General features: G+C 34.9%; 1 protein-coding gene across 1 annotated transcript; it reads right to left on the bottom strand.

Moving 5' to 3' along the window:
• Positions 1–294: 294 nt before the first annotated feature.
• On the bottom strand, positions 295–25,859 carry LOC121384820 (glycerol-3-phosphate acyltransferase 1, mitochondrial-like). The gene is made up of 20 exons (XM_041515410.1): positions 25,666–25,859; positions 24,557–24,670; positions 21,323–21,501; positions 20,683–20,732; positions 19,192–19,294; positions 17,356–17,452; positions 16,464–16,600; positions 15,413–15,509; positions 14,223–14,352; positions 13,545–13,627; positions 13,026–13,139; positions 12,050–12,233; positions 10,997–11,067; positions 10,268–10,416; positions 8,728–8,840; positions 7,866–8,011; positions 5,056–5,262; positions 2,827–2,953; positions 1,993–2,052; positions 295–1,432 (listed from the first exon to the last, which is right to left on the bottom strand). The coding sequence occupies exons 1-20, from the start codon at positions 25,771–25,773 to the stop codon at positions 1,260–1,262; spliced, it is 2,442 nt and encodes an 813-aa protein (XP_041371344.1). The 5' UTR covers positions 25,774–25,859; the 3' UTR covers positions 295–1,259.
• Between the last annotated feature and the right edge of the window lie 1,432 nt (positions 25,860–27,291).

Below are 27,291 nucleotides of genomic sequence, written 5' to 3'. Positions count from 1 at the left end.
ACCATCACCTACCTGTCTCAATTTCCTCCACTGGTGCAGTCTCTGTGTATTTCCCTGCACCCACCTGGCATCCTTGTCCTCTGCCACTAATAAAGCTGGTCTAACCCATAGCACTAACGAACGACCACCGGTAATAGGGGTGCATAGTAGGTGGTTACAAGTGCCTCTTAACAATGCCAGAAGTAACTAATAAACACTCCCCGAAGTGTTCAGACTAAGCCCACAGCTAAAAGCTGATAGGGAATGGCAAGTGTGTGGCACAGATATCCACAAGAGACAAGCACCTGTCGCGGTTGGAGAGACAAGGACTGGGATGTGGAGGTGGACAGCGAAAGAAGTTAAAAGATAGGAGTGGCCAGATCGGGAAGAAATGAGAAAGGATATAAAAAAACAAAACAACTTGGTATTACACATTTTGTCATGCTAACTTCTCTAAAAGGTCTGTTTATGACAGATATTTTCTGGAAATTGAATCTCCAATAGCAAGAAGGCAACATGATTCCATGTGAGGCAATGCTGACGTTTTCACCACATCTTGCCACACATCCAATCTACAGGACATTTTGTTCAGTTTGCTATGCAAGTTCCCGAGATTGCTACACAATTCTAAAATGTTAAATAGTAGTTACTAATCACATTTTATCACACATCTGTTTCCTCCTCCTGTCTTCAGTCATAAGTCTTCACAGTACTCCAGTAAGATGATAACACGAAATAAATAAGTCTGTTTTGTTTAACGACACCACTAGCACATTGATTAATTAAACGACAACATGAATTCACATGTTGCAATAAATGTAAATGTTTTACCACTTTTTATTACAAGCACACATTTTGTCCTCTGTCTAGGGTACAGGTCTTCTACTAAAGTTTAAAGTTTGTTTTGTTTTAATGACACCACTATAGCACATTGATTTATTAATCATCGGCTACCGAGTGTCAAATATTTGGTAATTTTGGACGCACAATCTTAGAGGAAACTCTCTATATTTTTTGCATATGCAGCAAGGGATCTTTTATAAGCACCTTCCCATAGATGGGACAGCACATACCATGGCCTTTGGTGGTGGGTCACTGGTAATGCACAGTGATACATACAGCAACAGGATGCTACATTAATTCATATGTGGTAATACTATTACACATTTCAACCACCTGTCTAGGACATGCATGTCTCCTGTTAAATGCACAATAATCTCATAACAAAACGGCTGCATGAATTCCTCCATGGTAAACACAACACTGACTATGTTTTCCGCTCACTCCTTCAGAACCTCTAGAATATCAATGTAGTTGTCCAAGTCCTCCTTGGCCCGCGAGTCATCTCCAGGTCCAACCATACGCAGATTGCCAGCGGAATAGCACTCGATGATGCCCATGTCATGGTACGACTTTACAGCATTTTTAAGTGTATTCATTGCAGCACTTTCAGCTAATAAACAAAAACATATATGTAGATATTCAGACACTAAGAAGGTAAGTTGAAAAACATACAGTGGGCCAAATAAAAATCATATCAAAATTAGTGTTTACGATTAGGTTTCTAAGTAAACCTGGATCAATGCATATCTTATTATTTCACACAACATGAATACTGTTAATGACCCCCCCCCCCCCCCAACAACCAAAACAAAATGTCAGCTGTTTTGTCTCAAACAAAAGCAAATGGATGAAACCTGGATTGTCAACTTAATACAAAAATTCTAAAATTATTAATTAATATGGAGTCATTTCCTGCCATTTAGAATTTTAATTCCTAAACTGACATACAAAAGTGATCATAAATTTATTTTGTGGGTCATATATTGCTAGAAAAATGATCTGTAAAAAGGTTATTAACTTGACAAATGTTACCATATTATACAGATGTAAAGGTGGACAGCAAAAGAGGATGAAAAATAGCAATGGGGAATGAGAAATGGGGACAAAAATAAATGAACCGAAAAGGAAAGAATATGACGAGGACATTATACTGCAAAATCTTTTTATTACCATATATAACTTGATCCTTTCCCCTTGCAAGGCTTCCCAGCTGCTTTACAAAATCAGCCTCTGTAACAAAATGGAACAATTTACTAATTGGACATCACAGTAATCAATTAACCGGCCTCAGTGGTGTCATGGTTAAGCCATCGGACATAAGGCTGGTAGGTACAGGGTTCGCAGCCCGGTACCGGCTCCCACCCAGAGCCTGTTTTAAAGACTCAATGGGTAGGTGTAAGACCACTACACCCTCTTCTCTCTCACTAATAACTAACAGCTAACCCACTGTCATAGACAGACAGCCCAGACAGCCGAGGTATGTGCCCAGGACATTGTGCTTGAACCGTAATTGGATATAAGCACGAAAGTAAGTTAAAACGAATGAAATGAATGAGTAATCAATCATACATTTCTTAGGTACCCATAGTGCTCCTGTGAGACACAAGTTGATGTCCGACTATTTCATAAGTTTGCATGTTACATCTTTTTATTATTATACTACTAATAATTAAAAACAAAAACAGACTATGTTAGATACAGGAAATTTAAGACAGATTAACTAGACTAAGTGATTTAAATATGTTGGAAAATTCTTATAATCAATTAGGACTGTCAAGAGATTGATAACAGTTTTTATTTCCCTATCCAACTGAAGCAAAGGATCATTTATATGTACTTTCCCATGGACGCATGGCACATACTTTTAATATACCAGTTACTGGACAAGGGTCAGGACAGGAGGAAAACAGGACAATTGATCCTACAACCCACTGCTCTTCAAGCAATGAACTACCGAGTTGCATCCTACGCACACTCCTAAAGTTCTAGTGGCAAATCACTAACCTGGAACCTCTGTATGGAGATTGTGAGAAATGTGATATGCTGTAATAAGATAGGATTCCATGATGGGGGCTAGCACCTGATGAAAGAATTGTAGTTGTGACTTTGTCTCGGCTTCATAAATATTAACCTGTAAGAAAAAACATCATAGTTATTAATGTCATAATTTGCCCGCTGCAAATCAACAATGGCTTGTAAGTTTTCAAAAACATACAAAACATGGCAGAGAGTATGCTCCCACACAATAAAGGAATGAAATGGTTGCTGACACTATTTAATTTTAAAAAAGGCACTGGATGTTTTCTTTTTTTCATTAATACTTAACCTGCTTCTAACCTAATTACATTTCCCCTCATCCCTATGGACTAGTCCAGATACAATTGCGACAAGTGGTCTAAAGTTATGAGGATGGAAATCTGTATTAGGTTTTGTAGAGTAAAGCCGTTTAAGATATTACAATATTGAGCATTAATATTTAATCGTTTTATACTATAGTACTATTTAACCTTCTGACTACTGCCGGCGTAATACTGTACACTGTATACAGTGCATTCCCCAATTCATATTTCACGCCGTTTTGCACACAGCACTCACCGGAAATATATATTTAACAGGAAACAGTTTTAGTGATTTCCTTAGAAATTCCCAAACACTTTTGGGGCATTTTCACCATTTTCGAGGCACTTGTTTTTCATTAAAAATACACAACAATTAATTGAGATAAACTTTAATGTAATTTATGTGCTTGCTTTACTAAATGAATGGCAAAAGATATAAAAGGCATATTTTATTAATTAATAATACCTTTTTTGGTGTTTTATAAAGGCAATTTTAGAATTAATTACTGAAAAAGTCTTGTTTAATCTCAGGGCAGCATGGTGTTGATTATGGCAAGATGGTGCTAGACTATTGAGGCATGATGCTGCACCATGCTAAAACAAGCTAGGGAAAACACTTAGTTTAGTTAGACTATGGCTACTTTAGTTTTTACATTTTTCAATGGAAAATACCTTGAAATTTTGAGTTCAAAAAGAGGTTTTCGGCAAGTATTTTCGCTTGATAACAATGGTGTCACGTCACGGTCATTGTCAGGGAGTGACAGCCAATTGTGACAGCTAATAGGATAATAAATTTGATCGTTTACTAACAACGAAAATCACCAAATATTGGGATACGACTCATAGTTCATTTGTTTAAAGACAAATTCTGGTCAGAAAACCAATTAAAATTATTGGAAATAATAGACATAAATACTGGACAGCTTGCCACAAATGCCCGTAAGTAAATGAGACTTTTTCAATTTTTTGCCTAATTGTAATCAACATTAACTGATCCAAAATATCAAAAAAAATTGAAAAACCCACAAAAATAATACTTTCCGATATAAATTTATTTTATATATTTATAAAACATTTAAGAGAATATATGCGAGTAAAAATTATAAACTTGTACCCACTCAAAGTGGTTTTTGTTACAAATTAATCCAGTAGTCTAAAGGTTAAAGAAAAAGAAATTGACATTCTAAGAATGACTCTCTTTGAACTAGTCTCAGGGGAGTGATGGGGTCTAATGATCAGTTTTTGTAAAAAAAAAAAAATATTTTGGGACATACCCTAGTTTTTAAACACTAAGGCATATTTTTTACTATTAGAGCCCTTTTTTGACAACTGAAATCATACTTTACTTAGATTTTATTGTTTACATTATCTATTTCCGTACATTCGAAGTGTTTTTGGTCATCTTGGTGTTTTTAATATCACAAAATACATTTCTCATATTTTTAAAAACGCACGTGCATCTGAGAAGTAAGTTATGGAGTCGAGTTTTGGTCTATATTTAGAGGGTATTTCACCATTTCAAAGTCACAGACTCATGTTTCACTCAATTGTAACTTTATTCAAATGTGTTACAGGTTTGTACACTAACTAAACTTAGTGTTAATTTTCATAGGTTGAAACTAGGATATGTCCTTTTAAAAAAACTGAGCAAATTTAGAAATATGTCAAACTAAAAAACCTTAAGAAGTTTCTCTGAATATGTCAAACTAAAAAACCTTGAGAGGTTTCTCTGACTATGTCAAACTAAAGAACCATGAGAGGTTTCACTCTGTCAAACTAAAGAACCGTGAGAGGTTTCTCTGAATATGTCAAACTAAAGAACCGTGAGAGGTTTCTGAATATGTCAAACTAAAGAACCATGAGAGGTTTCTCTGAATATGTCAAACTAAAGAACCTTGAGAGGTTTCTCTGCGACGTAGCTGTCTTCTTCAGCATCATCGTCCTCATCGGCCCAGGACACGGCCGCGGAGAGCCGACTTGCCCACTGTCGATCAAACGTGCTGTACTCTATGTCGCACTCACTCTCCTCCAGGCTGAGGATCTGTATAGACACCAGGTGGTCCAGGGTTTCCATCAGCGTGTCCACCAGCTTGGTACACGACTGAAAAAACCCAGCCAAATCTTATTAATAGTCAATTATAAGCTTGAAAGAGCCAAACACCAAAAATATGAGACCAATAAAATTATCAATATTTTCACATACACCAGCTTGGTGCATGACTGAAAACCCCCAGCCAAATCTGTTTTATTCAGTTATAAGCTTGAAAGAGTTTAACACAAAAAACATAAGATGTCATTAACAGGGCTAAAATCTCGCCAAAAAATATCTGGGCCATTAAAATTTAATTTTCAGAGGTCCAAACATGCTTTATGTAGTCCAAACACAAAATATTAATATTTCATGTTTTAAGCAAAGATTAAGCTAATGAAATGTCCTTCAATAAAATAATATTGATTGGAAGAACCACTTCTAGATAGCAAAGATACCAACATACATGATATTGACATGAAAAAATTGACATGAAAAATTAAAAGAAAACACTGATGTTGTACAATTATTGATTGCGATACAATTATTTTCGATGAACCCTCTGTGTCATTTTAGGAACGCAGACTGGAAAGAGCAGCTAGCGAGGCAACAAATCACATGATCACATTTACAGCAGCGACCAATCAGTAACCGGACCTCACTTGGGGTGGGTGGGGTATTCAGTGTCGCTAACGAAATGTTAAAAATTATAATGGCACGGAAAAAAACTTACATATTTTTTTTATCTCAGGTTGGCCTTTTTTTTTTTTTTTTACCGAAAATTATGTTTTTGAACATTTATATTTTGTGAACCACGAGCAGATTTTAATGTGGAATTAATATATGCAATACAATTATTAATAGTGGCTCATGTGTTATAGTAAGAAGATCACCCAGATAATATTATTTAGGCGATTAACACCATTATTTTTTAATATTTAAGCTAACCTGGTCACAGGCTTGTTTTGAGCCCTGATTAACAATTATCAACATCTTCTAATACACTAGATTGGTGCACGATTGAAAAACCCAGCCGAAGTTATAAGTTTGAAAGAGCCAAACATGAAAACCTTGAGGCCATTAACAATTATCAGCGATATTACTGAATGTTTGAAAAAGAGAAGAAGCCAATATATGTGTTTTAGGTGTAACTCCTTTTTCAAGTGGCCAAAGTTTGAAGATGTCAAACTAAAGACATGAGGATCTCTACAGACACCAGGTGTTCCAGGGTGTCCACCAGTTTGGTGCATGGCTGAACAAACAGCCATTCAGTTACAAGCTTGAAAGAGCCAAACACAAAAAAATATGATGCCGTTAACAACTATCAATATCTTTACATCCACTAGCTGTAACAGGAATTAAACACGACAAAAATTGTTAGTGATATTACTGAAGAATGTTTTTAAAAAACAGAAGCCAAATCTGTTTTAGAAAAACAAAATGCAACAAAATAAGATCATTAACATCATTTATTTAAAATCTTTAGACAGATTTTAGTTAAATATTTTATGAAATATATCTAACTAAATTCTACTAAAATTCATCTTTTGAATCTTGAAAGATCATTTGGAATAAACTGCTGATATATCAAATGAATGGTGAATTATCAAGTATTTTAATAATAATTTTTACAGATGAGTCCAGTAATAATGATAAGCAACTAAATCAATGAACAAAGTTAAAAAGTTTGTTTTGTTTAACACAAAGCACATTGATTAATTATTAATCAATGCTGTTGGATGTCAAACATGGTAAATCTGACATATAGTCTTAGTGGAAACCTGCTACATTTCTCCATTAGCAGCAAGGGCTTTTTATATGCAGTTTCCCAATCATAACAGCACACACAGCCTTTGATACACCAGTCGTGGGGCACTGGTTGGAACGGGTGAAAACCCAATCACGGAGTGGTTTGATCATGCGAGGCAACCACTCAGGGCAAGAGCTCTACCGACTGAGCTAGATCTGCTCTAAATCAATAACAAATGTCTAATGACACCGCAGCATGAACAATACATCAAATAAGTGCAATGTAGCAAAACATTATGGCTCAACTGACTCACTATTTGTAATGAAAAACACTGTCAATGTTCATAAATTAATTTTTTATAATTGTTAACACCTTCTAAAACTAATAAAACAGACTGCAAAGAGCCATAACTGTATTAATAATATATTGCTTATATAGAGAATACTACAAGATTGGTCGTTAGATACCATTTATCTTACAACAAGTTATTTTAAAAAGTATCTAACGAGCAAAAGCGAGTTGGATACGTTTTTAAACAATGAATTGTAAGATAAATAGTATCTAACAGACACAAATGTTGTATTCTATTTCGTACATATTGTAAAAAAACCGCAAGTTTTAACAAATTGAATTGCCTTTTCCGATGAAAACCTATTGACGGCCCAGCACTTAGTTAATATAGTTAACATGTGCGTCACAGATAAGTTAATTTCAGGTTAACTTGTACGTCACAGTGATCAATTTGACCTTTATTGTTTTTCATTGGATGGTATGGCATTGGTGACTTGGTCATCACCTGGGAGCAGCCAGTCATATGTCTTTAAAATGTTAATGCATGTATATGTGTTAACAAGTATGTTACCAAAAATAACGAATGATGTTCTCACCAAAGGGATGTGTTCAGAAAAATTATAAAACTACGTACCGGAACAAAAATAAATTCATGCTGGAGAAGTCGACACAGCTGCTCTGCGATCTTCAAAATGTTCTCTCGTGAAACGAAAACATCCTCACTCCCATACTCGTCTGTGGTCTGCAGGTTGATATTTCCAACATAGAGGACAGCATTCACTGTATAACAAAACAAAAAATATATTAAATATATTTTCCTGTTTAAAATATCAGTGTCTGTATAAACAGTGTTTCCTGTCCTAATGTTTATAGTTGACAAATCCAGATTTTACCTCTCAATCATTTCATTCATACAAAAAACAGAAGAAAAAAAAGAAGAAGAAAAACTATTTAAAAAAAAAGACTGCTAAAACATTAACACACGGCCACAAACACATTGGATATACAGACACTGGTACTCTGAACAAGAAAATGTATTTAATACATAATTTCAATCTTTAAAAAGACTCTAGTCGGAACCAACTTAAAATGGCTGCAAACTCGGAAACTTCTCCAATTTACAAATAATATAGGAAGTAGGAAGACAGACTTGTATCAAGATAATTCTGCCTGACATCTGCCCTAACACAATGATATAATTGTGATCAGCTGCTATCATGATCCATGAACATAGATGCTACCGAATGATGATTTGATTTGTTACATGTATAAAACTTAACAAAATTTCAAGTTCAAAAATATTTGCAATGGGTACTATTATTTTTGTTTCTTTTTTGTTTTTAAAATTAGAGATGTCTTTGCATAAGTACATGAATATCATTGGACAATACTTAAGAATTTAAATTTTTTTTCTTACAATCAGAAAAGAAGCATTTCATGGAGGAAGTACTGCAAATATGATTTCTTTAAATGGCTACATATAAGCAAAAACCTACCTAAAATGCTGTCCAGAAGAAAAGCAGATATGACGCTGTTGCCATAGTAACTAAGCTCAAAAACATATGGCAATGAAATGTTTGGGAAAATCTTGACTTCCGTATCATCACAACTGGAATGTTAAGGCATACAAGTAACAGTATGTATAAATAGAGATTATTATACAAGTGTGTGTGTCGCACTGATTTTACGAAACGAGTGTCAGGATTATTGTAATATGTGAATCCTGACACGAGTTTCGTAAGACCAGTGTAATAATTGCTTTATTATCCACATTATCCACAATATTATCTTCATGAATAACAGGCTGGGACCATGTCAAAACGTTTTAAACATAACTAAAAGAGATGACGAAATGACGTCATTTTTAAAAGTGTTTACACTGGGGAAGCCGCATTAAGTTATGATGTCGCTTCACAAAATTATGTCATTGGATGTGCATGTGAAATCATTATGACACATGTGGGTCACACTGGTTATATTTCCTTGAATATCTTGAACTATGTGGATAATAATTAGAGAATAACTAACGAGCTACGAGGAATTACGGATTATCTGTCCCGAGTGAATTAATGTTGTAAACCCGAGCCTCTGGCGAGGGTTTTACAGCATTAATTCACGAGGGACAGATAATCCGTAATTCCTCGTAGTGAGTTGGTTATTCTCTTTATTACCCATTGTCAATCTTTAACCATTTTAAAAGTATATTTACGTTCTCGCTGCTGTAACAAGGTCTACCAGCCATAACAATATATTCATACGCACCGTTACCGGTGCACACACAACAGTATCCACCAAAGAATAGTTCCAAAAAAACCCAGTCAAAATAATAAAATAAAAACATTTTTAAACATTTGTACATATATTTTGTTTATTAATTTTTGAAATGGTCTTTTTAATTCCGTAAATGTTCGTATTGTAAAAAAATATTTGAAGTTCGTAGTAATAGTTTGACCGATGAATGGAATCATGAATGAACAAAAAGTAGTCCCGACAGTATGTAATTGCCAATCAAATCTAGTCTTTTTAAAGCCAGCCAATCAGTGACTGTAGAAGCAATCTGCACACTGTGCAGAGATCGAAAAAATATTACCCCATATATTTGAGCCCATATGGGTAATAATTATATATATGCAATGTTTCACACTGGCCTAAATTTTACAAGAAATATTATCATAACAATTAGAATGTTTTATTTTAACAGGTGATACTAACATGTTGCCGTACTTAAATAAAGATGGACTTAAATCACTGAAGGAAAAGGATGTTGACTTTAACGATGTTTAAGCAGCAGCTGTTATAAAGTAAAATTTGCAACACTTGGTCAACAGAGTGCCAAAAATTATATTGTTGACTTGCAAGGTGCAACACTGCTTCTTCATTCCCCTAATGCAAATTAAAAACTAATTACATGATTGCAGCCTTAATAAAGAGAATGATGCTGCCAATGGTGTCAATACCTGACAATAATAACAATCTGAAATTTTATGAATGTGGAAGAAAAACAAAGAAAGGTTTTCAAATTGAAACAACACTCACCTTACTAGGACAAGATTTTCCCCAAGAATATCACAGGCATAGTCGACAACATGTTCGTTCCTTCCACAAAAGCCAACATCCCTGTTTCGCATTTTCAATTCTTCTCGCAGCCATGTAAAACTGGCAACAACTTCAGAAAGAGCAGCGCCCTTTCAAATTGAACATTACAAATAAATGGTATGGTGATGCGTTTTTTTAATGAGTTCATTTTTTTAAAAAACTTTTACTGAATACAAATAAAAACAAAAATTAAAAAAATTCGCTTAAAGAACAGGACATTAAACTATAACCAAAGATAGCAAGAAAGTATAAATATCAATTTAGATATTAATTGCCATTATTTTTTAAAAGGAAGACTGATACAACATAATAAGTTAACACATCGAATTCTATGAAGAACACATTGATAGCTAAACTGACGAGCATGTAATTGTAATGTTATTTCCACGCACACATACTTGTATTACGTTATGTAATATGGGTAGGGTAATGTAACATAATACTTGATGAAATCACTTTTGACAGCAAAGTAATTTTTATATTAAACAGCAGTTAAAAGAGACAATGGGTAATAAAGAGAATAACAAACTCGCAATGAGGAGTTATGAATTATCCCTCATGAATAATTGTGTAAAACCCTCGACAAAGGTTCAGGTTTATAACATTCACCAACTTGGGACAGATAATCCGTAATTCCTTGAATCTTTCTCGCTATTCTCAAATTCTCACCTGTCTGTGTTTGGTCAGCAGGAGAAAAGCTAGCATATTTGTACACATCAGAGCTGTTGCATGGTCTGCATCTGTGACAAGCACAAAAATATGTAAAGATACTTCGTCCTTTTACAACACTGGTTAACACTTGTGTTTTATATTTGAAATATTTATTGTTTGATGTCTAGTCAGGTGAAATTTGTTTCAAATATATAATTACAAACAAATTGTTCTTGCACTCCAGAACCATAAGAGTTCTGAATTGTCACTCTTCCTAAGGATTTAATGAATGTATTTTTAAAAGGTAGTTACAAAAAGCTCACTACAATTTAAAAAAATTGGCATGTAGCAAAAGGTGACATCAGATCGCAGTCTTTAGATTTTTTTAAAAGGACCGTGCAACTTTATAGGTTGTAGCATTTTTATTAAATAAAACAATAATAATAACTAAAGAGTAGAGGAACATTACTTAATATTAAAGTCATTTTGAAAATATAAATAACAAGAGGTGGAGGAAGTAAGGTGAAAAGGTGTGTGTAAAAATGTATTTTACTTTTATACCTAAAAAGTCTTTTCAACAATTATAACAAGAGATGGGGGTGGCAGGATGTGTGCACAAATGTCATTTATGTACATTACAAGCAATTTCAAGAATGATAACAAGAGGTGGTGGTAGCAAGATGTCAGCTGTTGAGCTGAGTCACATCATATGTGATCTAGGCTTAAGCAGGCAGGCTTTACATAGTTAAGCCGAATATGTGGATTAAAGGGACTCTCTAATAGTGTATGTAAGGGAAGGAAGGAAATGTTTTATTTAATGACGCACTCAACACATTTTATTGACGGTTATATGGTGTCAGACATATGGTTAAGGACCACGCAGATATTGAAAGAGGAAACCCGCTGTCGCCACTTCATGGGCTACTCTTTTCGATTAGCAGCAAGAGATCTTTTATATGCACCATCCCACAGACAGGATAGCACCATCCCACAGACAGGATAGAATGTGCCCTTTGTTGCAGATACCATTATAAGTTATACCGTTAGCAGTACACACACAGTGTTACTTACTGTATACTACATGAAATGCCAGTCCCTTCACGAGGCGACGACAGTGTTCGGTACTGTCAAACTGTAGACTGATCCGGGAAGACGAAGACTGTAACTCGCCATTCATTGATGGGGAGAAGTCCTCTGTAGATGACGTTGGTGAGAGTGGTTTCCCCATTAGTGCTGGATTGTTCTGGATATATTCCTGCAAATAATGGCATAACTGCTGATAGTCTGTGGGTAGCTAAAAATAATTGGCACTGTAAATTACAGTACAGCTTTGACATAAATGTTCTATAAAACATTGTTGTTTTTTTGGTTAAAATTGCAAAACTTAGTGTGTTAGGAGTGCCTGATGGATTTTGTAGCTATTAAATAAAAAATAGTCTCTGCTTTTATGTATTTATTGAGACTTTAATACAACTTTTGCCTGTTTGCCACAACAGCTCATTATTACTGGTAATGCAATATATGACTAAACATTAATTATCCCTAGACATTCCAGTTTTGAGGTTAATATCAAACACTGTCAAATGCCATTCAATTTGGAATATGGGTTCAAATCCTGCCAACAGAAACCATTTTTCTTTTATACATGTGATATTTTGGTAATATAATAAAAAATAAGGAACACTCCCTTGGTTCATAAGCTATAATTAGCTTCTCCCTTTCCTTATAAAATGGAAATGATACTTGGTAAAGGTCACTTGTTAACTGTTTTTGTCGACATGTGTTTGTCTCGTTTGTGTACAAATATATCTGTGAACCAGTTCTGTGTGTTCTTCTTCTTGTTTATTTATTGGAAGATGCTACAGTACATGTTGTAAATTTATAAATATCATTGGATAATTTAAAATGCTAATGATATCTCTGCTTTATACAAATAGGACCAGCCAGTGGTGAATCTTGAACTAAGTGATGTTGGGCAGTAGTAACGTATTGAAAACACTTATAAATGGCTTTTTCAATTCACAGTATTACACAGGAGTGCAATTACCTTGATAGAAAATGGCTGACAGAAATCAATTCGCACACTGCCGAAGTTCCCGCAGATCACCTGGAGGATGCCTTGTACTGCTCCAAAAAATGATTCAGACACTTTTGGTTCACCCTGTAAATGGAATAAAACAATGTTATGCAACTCCCCTCCAACATTTGTCCATAATTTTTAGAATTCACAGCTTCAAATGAACATGTTTTACCATGTAAACTACAGTGTTACAAATAAATGTATATGCACAACAGCAGGGGTTAAATGCTCCAAACTACAAAACTGATGCACACAAATTATAAAATTAATGCAAAATGTCATACATAAATAATAAATGAATATTTCCTCCATTATCAACATGTCTATTTATCTTCCTTGCCATGAACAAGCCTTTACAACCTGAAACTCACAGCTCTAGCTCAGGCAATACAAAAGTCCTGACACCCATTTTGTAAAATCTGTACGACACACAAGCTCGTATAGTAATCTCTATAAATATCTTTGCAAATTTCACATCATACATACCATTTGCTCTCTACAAAAGTTTCCATCCACTAGTCGCTCATAGCTGATGCTCAAAGGAACAACATAAGCATCAGGGACAAAACCTGAAAAACAACCCCAGCATCCATATTTAAATGGGAAAACAATGAGCATGCATTACAAGTCATTTATGCGTCATCGCAAACCATATAAGTGAAACAAGATGACTAGGCGATAAAAATAGGTGTTTATATGGCCATTGTGCTATGGGAAAAAAACCCATTAAAAAACCCACCCAAAACACATAAGTTTGTTGTGAGGAAAACATGTAGTAATATCAAACCATAATCTTTGACAGGCTGCGACTTGATTCACTGCCAGCTCACTAGGTTAAAGGCTAAAACAATGGCTGTGTCTACTAAATAGCAAATAGTGTTAAATATATATCAGTGAAAGTCCACTGTGGCCCAAAAAACTAAATTTATCATTCCTTTAAGAAATCGCTTTTCAGGATTTATAAGAAATGGAATACACTGATGCCTGTTGGAAATGAATTATCTTACAACTCATGGTTTCCAACTGTCTTTAAAACTCACTTGCACTCATTAGATAAATCAGGCAACCACTTGTTATAAAATAAACTATCTCCAACAGATTCTTATGTATTATTCTTCCATCACTATCACATTACATGCAGATAAACCAAACCAAGAAACTCACCATCAATACAAGCATCCACCACAACAGATAAGAGACCGGCCTTTGGTGTCATAGTTTTTCCGGACCGTGTGCGACCTCCTTCGATAAAGAACTCAAACGATTCACCTCTCTTCAGCAGTTCCCGCATATACTGTTACAAGGACAATTTGTACACTTTTTTTCCCATGAAATGTAAGTTTAAATGAGTTTTACCTAAGCTAAATTATCAGAAAGCACAAACTTTGATTTGTTTTTTCAAAGGTGACATGTATACGTGTGAATTTAAACATACAGGTAGTTACTGTTCATCATGAAATTAATGCAAGCAAGATATTAATGTGAAAAATGTTCCCTAAATTCAGTGCAATAATTACTTGACACATTATATTTTAACGATTAATTCACCAAGAACAAAATACAAAAAAAAAGAGGCAACAAAACAAACGCCAACACACGTGATAAGTATCTTTTAAAATAAAAGTATTATTTAATGTCTGTAGAAAGTAGTCACATAATACAAGAAAGAAATAGAAACTTTTTTTAAAATGCGTTTTGGACAAGTGAAATGAATACAAGTTGTTGTTGTTGACACTAACTAGATTTACTATGTTTGAGCCATACCTTCTTAATAAAGTTAAAGTTTGTTTTGTTCAACAATACCACTAGAGCACATTGACTTATTAATCATTGGCTATTGGAGGTCAAACATTTAGTAATTTTGACATAGTCTACGAAAGGAAACCTGTTACGTTTTTCAATTAGTACCAAGGGATCTTTTATATGCACTATCCCATAGACAGGATAGTACATACCACGGCCTTTGATATACCAATCGTGGTGCACTGGCTGGAGCGAGAAATAGCCCAATGGGTCCACTGATGGTGATCGATCTTAAACGGACTGCATATCAAACGAGTGCTTTGCCACTGGACTGGGTCCTGCCTCCTGTGTTCTGTATAAGACTTGGAGGAAATTACTACCAACTAACAAAATGTGGATAGCTTGTCTGAATGTCAAAACAAAAGATAATTTCTTTTGTGCTAAGTTTTAAAGTTGCATTTACCAGACACATTAATAAAAAATATGCATTTGAGTGGATATACTAGTCCCAATGCAATAATATCATGATGCACTATTTTCAAAATTTACATTAGTAAATTAAAAAAATTTAAAATCTATATTCATGAAAACTACAAATCCTTAAACCACACCACTTGAAGCAATTTTCTATAAATAACATCTTTCTTGTCAGATTCTCGGTCCAACTTTCTTCGAATAAAGAATCCTCCCAAACCTTTCATCAAAGCACTGAAATACAAAACCCCAACTAATTAATCTTAATCAACATTAATTTTAATATCAGGAATAAATGAAAACAAAATCATCTAAATTTAAAAACCAATCAATTTTAACAAAGTAAATAAACATATAAGTAATATATATCAGAGCTAATAAATGAAACAGTTTCAATGACATTAATGGTTTGATCAGCTTTTCTAGCAACTGCAATATAATTTAATATACTAATTTATCATATATTAGCTAGCATATCCAGTGTAATCAAAGTATGTGATATTTTTCAGTTCACATACTTTCAGAATTTGGTAACTTTGCAAATTAATCGAGGTCACGGCACTACGTTTATTGACATTTAAGCAAACATACTGCGGCGACTCTCCATAATTGACGTATGCATTCATAGTCATCATTTAAAAACATTTCAATAGCAACCTTACACTGAAAGCTGTCCAGCGTTCAGAAAACAAAAAATGTTAAGTACTAGTTTATTTTTATGTAAGGATATTCAAAATGACATCATCCAAGTTTGATGTTATTTCCATTAAAAAAGACACAGCATCATTTAAGTTTCTAATAATGGCGGACTGAAATGAGATTATATTAGAGACATTATTACCCTTGTGTGTTTCAGTATTATCAATATCATATATTAGGAATAAAAATAATGTTTTATTCCTAATATATGATACTGACGATACCGATAAACACTCTGGTAATAACCTCTGTAATATATTACAACACAACAGCCATCGAAAAAGTAATATCTATATCTTGCCTTTTGACTTCATCAAGACGAAACTAAAATAAAATAAAACAATAAAAATAAAAAGGATGATAAAATAAACTTATGGCCTATTGGAAATTTTCATGGTTTTTTATTTTCCAAACCATTAATATGAATAAACTGAAAACTGAAATATAAATGCAAGATTTGGAACTAATGTAATTAAAGTCTTGCTTTACCCAAAGAATGGAATATCCAAGTTGTCCCCAGCTGCAACATACGGAGCCCTGACGTTGATGTTCCAAAGTAAGAAAGTCACAAGAATATAGTCTAAGTGACTCTTGTGAAGTGGGAGATATATAACCGGTACTCCTTTCTGTAAGAAATCAAGAGGTCTTTAAAATAAAAAATTACACATAAATGTTAATTCTACATATGATTTTCTTAATGTTATACTAGAACATATCACATAGTTTGGCAATGGCTTACCAGACCCACAAAACCTGTGTATATGATGCAATGAAAATATAGAAATACTGTATTACTGGAACGCATAAAAGACTGTACATTTTCTGCATCTGGAGAGCAACTGAGTGAGTGGAATCATTATAAAATTTTACCAAAAACAATAATTTTTATTCATGGATCAAAGGTCGAAGTGCACCTAATTATGACAGAGCAGTTAATAAGTACTGTCATTGGTGACAAATTTGAGTTTTTTTTTTTTTTTTAAATTAAGTTTCATCTGGGCAAAAAATGTACACAATTTTATTTCATCTAGTACTTTGCTTGAAACGTGTGGGGTACCTGTAAAAAAATGTGTGGAACTAGGGTAGTTATAGACACTACCTGTTATGTCTGAAACGAGCAGCCCGACCCTTAATTTTTTTCTGATTTTCTTTAAGGGCGAGGGGTGGTAGTATTTATATCTGTGGTGTACATATGTTGATTGATACACTGCAGGTAGGAGCTTTAGCCACATGTTTTTACTGTAGTCTATGGGATTTAATTTGGTGGTATACACCCAGATCTATGTTTTTTTCCAATGTTTTGTTTGATAAATGATTTCAAATAATATTTTGTTATGAGTAGTGTAAGAAATTCATCTTTAATATGCAAAATATAACTTGCCTTGGCAGTGTTCTGAAGCATCTTGATTTGGTTTTTGTGAACCTGAATAGTTCGCAGGAATATACTGAGAAACTTGAGCAAAAACCAACCCGTAAACCTGAAAACAAATTAAAAATTAAAAATGAGAATCTTGAGCAAAAAACAACCTGTATATAATAATAATTAAAAAACCCCAAAAAACCCTTTAACAAAACTAAAACATTTCAGCCAAAACCAAGAGGTCTGTAAACTGGCAAAACAGGGCTTGAACTTAACAATGGCACCAACAGCAATTGCCATCACTGAGATATAAATTGCCATTTGTCTGGAGCATCACCAACGGCACTTTTATGCCTTTGATAAAGCTCCTTAATGAAGACACAATTCATACACCTGGTGTACATTATCTGCCAGTATTTAACATTTGTATGTTTGAACTATGTCTACATACAGCAAAATAACCTTTCTGTCAAGTTCATTTGATGCAAAAGTAACTTTTTAAAACATAGCCATAATCAGGCTTAAAATTGTTATTTGTGAGTTTCACCCATAGCACTTCTTTTTTTTTAAAATTGCCATGGGAGACAAATTCTTAAGTTCAAGCACAGCACTGTAATTTAATAATAACAAGCATTTTGACAGTACTGCTAAAACAATACATATCCCTCACAGAACCCAACAAATTCTCAAATCTCCATAAAATTAAAACTTGGTTTGCACCTCTACATGATAAAGCTGGAAAACTATTTCTTGCATACCAGACATGTGAATCCATCTACTACCGGTGTGGCGGACAGATCTGTCTTTCCCTAAGGACAGACAGCTAACATGTGCAGAATGACGACATTTAGTCAAAAACTATGTCAATAAGGTTTTTTTTCTGTCGTCTTGACCAGATAATTTCATTAACATTTTGTCTATAACATTAATTGTTACTGTATATACTTAATACATGCATTTGCAGTAGCTGGTGAAAAATGTATTGCGATAAGTGTGAATACAGATGCCATTTTCAATCAAGAATTACAGAACAAACCGTAAGCGACAGCGGGGAAATACAGAGTAATTAATGACAGCACCGCAGTGTAGTTGAAGTTACGTCACCAGAGTTTCCAGTTAAAATATTATTTGGGGTCTTTATTATTTATATACTCATTATTCACAAATAGCATTCGTTTGAGGCTACTTGTATTACAAAATAATTATTTATAACTATTTATGTTCAATATTAATTAAATATTTACAACAGTTTTCAATTATATCTTTATTATTCAGTTAAGACGGTTGTTGTTTTTTGTAACATACAGATGTATTGATCCTTTGTTCCAATTGATCCTTTGTTCCAAAACTAGTTAGGTATGCAAAAAAAAAAAATTAAAACAATCGTGGCTGTTGAAGACAGGGAAATCCTAATCCTCAAGTTACAACTTTTTTGTCTGAAACTCGCCAAGGCTCGTTTTAGACAAACACTATGTATCTCTCGGCGGTCTGGGATCGATCCCCGTCGGTGGACCCATTGGGCTATCTCTTGTTCAAGCATGGTGCATATAAAATAAAAGATCCCTTGCTGCTAATCGAAAAGAGTAGCCCATGAAGTGGTGACAGTGGGTTTCCTCTCTATATCTGTGTGGTCCTTGACCACATGTCTGACGCCATATAACCGTAAATAAAATATGTTGAGTGCGTCGTTAAATAAAACATTTCCTTCCTTTGGATCTCTCGGGTTGGGATTTCCCTGTCTTCAACAGCCACTCATGATCAGATTCTTTTTATGTAGGACAGACCTGTGCAATTTGCCAAATCTGTTTATACAGTTAGTGTTACCAAAACAGAACTGCAGTTTAAACATATACATACCCTATTAATGTTCTTGATACAGATGCTTTCATTTTCTTTAAATATTTTCTTGCTCTTTTCTGACAGCGAGCTAAGCTTTTAGAGTATTGTATTGTAGATGCACCTGAAAAATTATAATTATTTCATGCAGCAATCACAGCCCATTTAAGTCATTTAAGGAGTTTCATTATTAAATTTTGGGACCCAAAGGGTATTACTATAAATCATATTTACACAAATACTAGCAGTATACATGTTCCAATGACTGTACAATATAATTATAAATAACAAAAAGTGGTTATATAAAAATTATGATAATGTAAACCAGTTGACTATAAATCAACTTTCGATATGTCGCCTTCTTCAGAAATAACTGGAATGTATTAATTTAACTGTTCTTAACAAGTTTGTTTCTTTTTCTATTTAATTAATTAATCTCTACTGTATTGTTAGAGTAAGTGAATCTACAACTGTCAAGCTTAGCCTTGAGCAAGTAGATGCATTCCAGAGTCATACTTTCTTAATTGATACACAGCAGATGTCGAAACTGAATGGTTACTAGTATTCCTGAAGGTGTGAAGATTGGTTATTTGCTGCACCGTATCGATGTTGGTAAAAACTTCCCTTAAATATAATAGTAAACATTTACTGTGACAGCTTAATACAGATATTTAGTGATTTGGGATACGATACAGGTGACCGCTTATTACAAGTGCATTTACATAAAAATTGTTTGGGAGGGGGAAAAAGTAGCCGTTTACGACAGGTGACTGCCTATTACAGGTGGCCGTTAACACAGGTTTGACAGTAATTAGTGCTGGAATGATACATACTTTTCTAAAATTGATTGTTTCCAAACGGTTTTGGTTTCTACAATTTGTAGTTGTGGTAGTTGTTCTTTGCTGATTTAGCTCAGTTTGTCGAGAACTTGCATGAGATGCCTGGGTACTAGGATCAAACATCCTCAATGGGTTTCTAAAGGCTGTGGTTGGTTCTGTCCTGTCTGTGAGATGCCTGGGTACTAGGATCAAACATCCTCAATGTGTTTCTAAAGGCTGTGGTTGGTTCTGTCCCGTCTGTGACATGCCTGGGTACTAGGATCAAACATCCTCAACGTGTTTCTAAAGGCTGTGGTTGGTTCTGTCCTGTCTGTGAGATGTCTGGGTACTAGGATCAAACATCCTCAATGCATTTCTAAAGGCTGTGGTTGGTTCTGTCCTGTCTGTGAGATGCCTGGGTACTAGGATCAAACATCCTCAATGTGTTTCTAAAGGCTGTGGTTGGTTCTGTCCTGTCTATGGTAAAGTGCAAATAAAAAAAACCTGGCTGCTAATGGAACACATAGCAGGTTTTTTAAAAAGACTGTGTGTCAGAATTAACAAATGTTGGACATCCAACAGCTGACAAGTAATGAATCAATATGTCATAAAAACTAAATAAATTTTTGCCAATAAAGGTTGCTTTGTTTTAACCCTCTCTAGTGGTATCTGACCAGAAATATCTCTGACTTACTGGAACCTGACACCTCCTCTGATGAAGCTTGCTTTATAGCTTCAACAACTCTGAAAGAAGAATGATATAAACAAAACTATTAAAACCACCTAGGCAGAGGTAAAAAAAAAACCAAGTCTATGAAATAAAAGAACAAATACAAAAACAAGGTTCATACACCTTTTCCAAAACATATTAAACCATTTTCCAGTCGGACGCCATATAACTGTAAATAAAATGTGTTGAGTGCGTCGTTAAATAAAACATTTCCTTCCATTTTCCAGACCGAATGCACACCGCGCAAATGCATAAAATCACAAACTCTTGATTAGCTTTCGAATGTTAACGATTGCATGTAAAACTACATGTAGATCTGTAACAGTACATGATAAAATTATCACAAAATTTCAGGTATTATGGAGAAAAAAAGTGTCTGAGAAACAATACACAATGTATGTAGAACAGAAGTACAGACAAACAGAAAGACAGAGATGAAACCTATAGTCCCCTTCAGTTGGACCAGTAAGAGACTATTAACCAGAAAATCGAGATATTTAAATTTCAGCACATAACATTACTTTCTTTACTTTTTTCCAGTTACTGGAACAAAATAACCTATAAAAAAGAATGATTAGTGTGCCAAAGCTAATTCAACAAATACCTTTCATTTCTTAAAACAGCTAAGGAAACATCAGGGTATTTCTTCTGCTTAGATCTCCGCATGGCAAAGACGAAACATGCAAATGACTTGATGAGCAATCTCCGTGAGCGAAGTTCGGTCGTCACATCAAATATATTCCTCATACCAGCATCACTCGTATTGTCAGTGACAAGTTCTCGCTGAAAATAAATCAAAGTTAGAAGTTTGTTTTTCTTGAGCAACACCACTAGAGCACATTGATGTTTGTTATATACCAAATATTATTAAACACTCTCACCCTCTCAATATAAAGCACTCCAAAATCATTTAAATGCCTTGTAGCCTGACCAAGAAACTTGGCTGTTTACCGATTCGGTTGCCAGCTAGACTGAACTCTGTACACACATATGCTTCTCCTTACATACACATTTTGCAGCCTGATTTTGCTAATGAAAATTCATGACCACTCTTGAAGGAGTACGAACCCAACAAACATATTTTTCCTGCTTTACTGCATACCGAAGGAAAATGCTGTTTGACTGTTTGTTATATACTAAATATTATTAAACACTCTCAAAATAAAACAATACTCAAAACTGCCTTGTAAGTTGTAGCCTGACTGATGATAAACCACATGCAACCGGCGTTTATTTCTACATCATAAATAAACATAAATCTACATTCCACTCCTAATAAACTAGGTTTAAAAAATAAATAACACATTTAGTGAGCAAAAGACTGGAAAACTAAATGAATCAATCATAAAAACTTGGCTGTTTACTGGTTCGGTTGCGAGCTAGAATGAACTCTGTATACACATGCTTTTTCTTGACATGAACATTTTGCATGTGCAACCTTTTAAAAGAGTACTAACCTAACAAAGATTTTTTCCTGCTTTACCGAGTACCGCAGGAAAATGTAATTTTTATTGTCAGTTATTGGATGTCAAACATTTGGTGATTCTTACAAGACTTAAAGGAAACCTGCTACATTTTCCATTAGAAGCAAGGGATGAGTTTGATTCATCAAACTGTTCAACCACTGCTTGACTTCTGATCAGACTCGTTTCGATTCAAACCTCTACATTTCAAACACTACACAGCTACTACAAATGTATGTTTTAAAGCTTTTCAAGCCAGTTTTGAATGAAGCACGAGAATCAAAATTTAAATGGTTTAAATATTTCATTACATATTTTCAGAAATATTTCACATGAATTCCTTTTGATTTGGATGTTTAATGCGAATCAGATTTGGAGATAAGCATAATAAGAAAACTATGAAAGATATTTCTACCTTTCATATATATAGATTCAGCGAGCCTGTTACACCATTATCGAAACAAGCCAAATAACCATGATATCAAAACGCAGTAACGTGATGATATTTTTTTTATCATGCAACCCCTTTCAAGTTATATTTTTGTAATATGTTTCAGTCAAAAGCGGTATAGAAACTCTTGATTTGATCATGGTGCCCAAAAGCATCTTGGGATAGGCATAGTTAGCCTAAAAGTAATGTGTTTCCAAATTTTAAATAAAATACTTTGATTATTGTCTGTTGTGTCACATTACAATTTTTTTTATCTTTTTCTGTGAAAATAAACTCAGGTGTGTGACCTGAAGAAGATCTATGCAAATCACTGATTGTGATGTCAGACGCTGTTCCCAATGTAAACATTTTTTGCAGGCAGCTACTTGCTTTTTTGTTTAATTAAAAACACTGGCTAGTTCCGAATGGGAGCGAATAATGGAGAATTGAAAAATAGAAAGTAAAATTTGTTTTATTTAACGACGCCACTAGAGCACATTGATTTTTTATCTTATCATCGGCTATTGGATGTCAAACATATGGTCATTCTGACACAGTTTTTTAGAGGAAACCCGCTGTCGCCACATAGGTTACTCTTTTATAACAGGAAGCAAAGAATCTTTTATTTGCGTTTCCCCACAGGCAGGATAGCACAAACCATGGCCTTTGTTGAACCAGTTATGGATCACTGGTCGGTGCAAGTGGTTTAAACCTACCCATTGAGCCTTGCGGAGCACTCACTCAGGGTTTGGAGTCGGTATCTGGATTAAAAATCCCATGTCTCGACTGGGATCCAAACCCAGTACCTACCAGCTTGTAGACTGATGGCCTAACCACGACACCACTGAGGCCGATCAGAAGGTAATTTGATGTTACAGGAAGTGTAAATGTTATATTTATTTATGCAGTTCAACAATTATTGCTGAAAATGGACATTTTAAAAAAATTAGCAACCAAAGCATTGTCATGAGCAGAATTCATTTCCTAGTAACATGATAAACACCAAAATTATCATGCTAGTAAGGTAAGTGTTATCAGACAGTGATGTAATAACACTTCGAATTATCAGGTAGAGGTTATCAGGTCAATATGAAGCATGGTTGCATGATAAATATATATATATATATATATATATATATATATATATATATATATATACTATGACACCATTGTGTTTAACATGGAAATTATTAGGTCATTGATAATGTATGAAATCACACCAAAACATGTTGGTGATTCGAGGTTACATTATTGAACACATGACAAAACTATGGCAATATAATAATGTAGTTTATTTATGATTAAATGGTTAAATAAAGAAGTTACTTTTTTCAACCATCTTTGTCCATTCGTGTAAAATAATAGTTTATTTACCAAATGGATGAAAGAAAAAGACTCCATCATATGCGGTCATGTGGGACAGAAAAAGTACACCCTTACTGGATAAAAAATGTGATCCTGGGACCCGGATGTCAAAATTTCCACCACTGAGGGTGTACTTTTTCTATCACACATGACCACATATGATGAAGCAGGGCTTGCTCTGGGGATAAAAAAATTTCACCAAATAATCTAAAAAAAATTAAAAACTATAGCTATTTTTCAACAAAACATCAATTGTTACACAATATTTTTTTGCCAAATTAAAATAAAATTTGCCAGCTGTTGTTAAAATTAACAACTGTCAAATTTGGCGAATGGCAGAGCTATTCCTGTGGAGTCTTATACTCAGTATGGTCCTACCACTCACCAAATTCGCCAACTGCAAATTTTAAAAACAAGTGGCAAATTTTATTTCAATTTGGCGCAAAAAACATTAATGTAATTATTGTTATTTTGTTGGAAAATAAAGTGTGTTTGTGAGATTTTTGAAGTTTAATAGATAATTTGGAGAAATTTTCTGCTCACCCTGACACTCCATGCTATTGTTACATCAAATACATACCTGACTGATTGGAAGACACCGACAACACTGACCCATATCAGGGCGTAACACTGTGAAATTATCTGCATTGTATGATGGGTTGATCTTGAAAGATGCAATGACATTGGTGTTAATCTTAAAAAAAAAAAAAAAAATTAATAAAAGATTTTATATAATTTATTCAAATAAAACAAATATTGCAGTAAATTTGCCAGTTTAAAATGATCCAAATAAATTCAAATTTAATACATGTATATAGATTAACAAAAGACATATTTTGTTACTGAGAACATTTAATGTTTTTCTTCCCATGAAACAAGTGTTTTACATCCTTTAGTTGTCAATCTAAGTTACATAGTAATATAATTTATTTACTGCCATTTGTGCAATGCTTTCTCTACTGTTCTGTATAAAGGTGCATTGCAAAAACAATATAGTATATTCTTAATCAAGGCACCTGTGAAAATGTGTATTTATTAAAACAAGAGAATAAAGAGTTGTGCTTTTTTTTAAATTTACTTTTACAAAAAATATTACAGCCAACCCATAACTAGTTCAACCGATTATTATACAGTGATAGATTCAATGCTCAAATGAAAAACAAGTTGTTCAAAACTATACTAGATATATGTATGCACACACGTAAGAAATACCATCACATGCACACCTGTTCAAAATATGTTGGCATTAGAGATGGGCGGTATTGAAATTTGAGGTTCGGCATCAGTATTTATCTTAATATTGGTACATTATTGACACAATACCAACACCAATAGGTATTTTCAGTATAGTCGGCTTTAAATGTATGCCTGATTTAAGGCTCACCCACTAATTTCATCTAAATAAAATTAAATTCCATACACACGGCTCTCGTCTGATTTATACCCAACTCATTTTGCGTTCATCAAGATATATTGCTAGTGCTTTACTAAATGGCATGAAACATTTGTCAATACCGAAATTTCGGTATTTTGAAATTTGCTTGGTGTGGTAAATCGGTATTAACATGATACCAATATGGATCCCGAATGGTATATACGGTATACCAAACGGTATATACGGTATGCCGCCCAGCTCTAGTTGGCTTAGCTCTCTGCATACACATGTAAGAAATACCATCACATGCACACCTGTTCAAGATATGTTGGTTTAGCTCTCTGTTTTCTCCTCAAGGTACGTCTTCCAGGCAGTGGTGCCATGCCTGGCACCACATCACCACGGACAGATCCATCTCCCATGATGTATCAAATGAGCTGCAGTTAAACTACAAAGAGGTTCTGTGGTCCATCAAGTAGCCCAGTTGATCTAGTTTCCATCTGTTATAGGTACCTGAATAATGATCATAACTTATGTGAAGTACATCATGTATTGTACATGAACAAATAGGAACTTTTAAAACAGAAATTAAATGGGTTAGGTTTAGGGTTTGGGTTAAGAAAATCATACTGTAATAGTAAGTCATTAATTTTGTCAAAAGGTTAACTTAAAAAAATAATATCTGCAAAAACATTTGGGTATGGCGCCAGACCCGTTATCCCCTCTGGCAGAAAGCCTGCAATGACAATTCGGTTAAATTCCTATTCTGGAAGAAGATTTTTTTTTTTGAACTGGCAGAGTTATCTGTGATGATGTTTTTCTTTCATTCAATCACACTTAATTTTAATTTTGCGTAACCTTTTTGGTTCACACAGAATTTGAGCACCATTTACTTGTATATATACTCTTCAAAAGAAGAAACGCAAAACCACATTGTCGTAACATTTGGAGAATTGATTTAATTATTGAATGGTGAGTCCGATAATTACCAAATGTTGCAGGATTGTTCACAATTCACTCTAGTCCATTGTGAGTAAGTGATAGGACACACCAACAAGGTCAAGGTCATCTGGAGTCAATACCGGGTGTGGCCTCCGCGTGTGTTGACAACTGCCTGGCACCGCCTGCCCATTGAAGCAACCAGAGTACGGATGACGTCCCGGGGGATGGTGGCCCACTCGGCCTGCAAGGCTGCTGCCAGCTCGGGCAGGGTCTGGGGCTGTGGTTGTCGCTGTCGGAGGCGTCGGTCCAACTCGTCCCATAGATGCTCAATTGGGTTCAAATCCGGTGATATTGATGGCCAAGGAAGGACATTAATGTTGTTGTTCTGTAGGAAAGCCGTTGTGAGACGTGCTGTGTGAGGCCTGGCGTTGTCATGTTGGAACACTGCGTTGGCGTTGGCCATAACTGGAACGATGTGTGGCCGGAGGATCTGGTCAATGTAGCCCTGTGCATTCAGGTTGCCCTGCACGTGGACCAGGTCAGTTCTGCCAGTGTGTGAGATGGCTGCCCACACCATGACACTACCCCCGCCGAATCTGTCCACTTCCTGCACGCAGTTTGCCGCATAACGTTCACCACAACGCCTATACACGCGACATCTTCCATCATGACGTCGGAGCAGAAATCGAGACTCGTCACTGAACCACACCTGTCTCCATCGCAGTTGAGGCCATTGTCGATGAATCTGGCACCACTGCAGTCGGAGTCGACGGTGTTGTGGTGTTAAGATGACACCTCGAACTGGACGTCTGGCACGAATTCCTACCTCACGTAGGCGGTTCCGTACGGTCTGGTCGGATATCCTGCGCAAACCTGGTATTGCTGCGGCTGTGGAGGTGGCAGTAGTCAATCGTTCCCGAAGGTGGCGTACCCAGATGTAGCGGTCCTGCCCGGGGGTAGTGACCCGTGGTCGACCGGATCTAGGGAGGTCACGTGTT

The sequence above is a fragment of the Gigantopelta aegis genome, chromosome 10, assembly GCF_016097555.1.
Source record: "Gigantopelta aegis isolate Gae_Host chromosome 10, Gae_host_genome, whole genome shotgun sequence".
Taxonomy (NCBI): Eukaryota; Metazoa; Mollusca; class Gastropoda; order Neomphalida; family Peltospiridae; genus Gigantopelta; species Gigantopelta aegis.
This window is presented reverse-complemented; position numbering and strand designations above follow the sequence as displayed.

Coding starts and splice junctions, on each gene's coding strand:
- LOC121384820 (XM_041515410.1), bottom strand. CDS start 25,773: ATGGGAGATGGATCTGTCCGTGGTGATGTGGTGCCAGGCATGGCACCA. Junction 12,234..13,025: donor GTCAGCCATTTTCTATCAAG/GTAATTGCACTC, acceptor CATTATTTGCAG/GAATATATCCAGAACAATCC. Junction 11,068..12,049: donor GGCATTTCATGTAGTATACA/GTAAGTAACACT, acceptor TGCTTGTCACAG/ATGCAGACCATGCAACAGCT.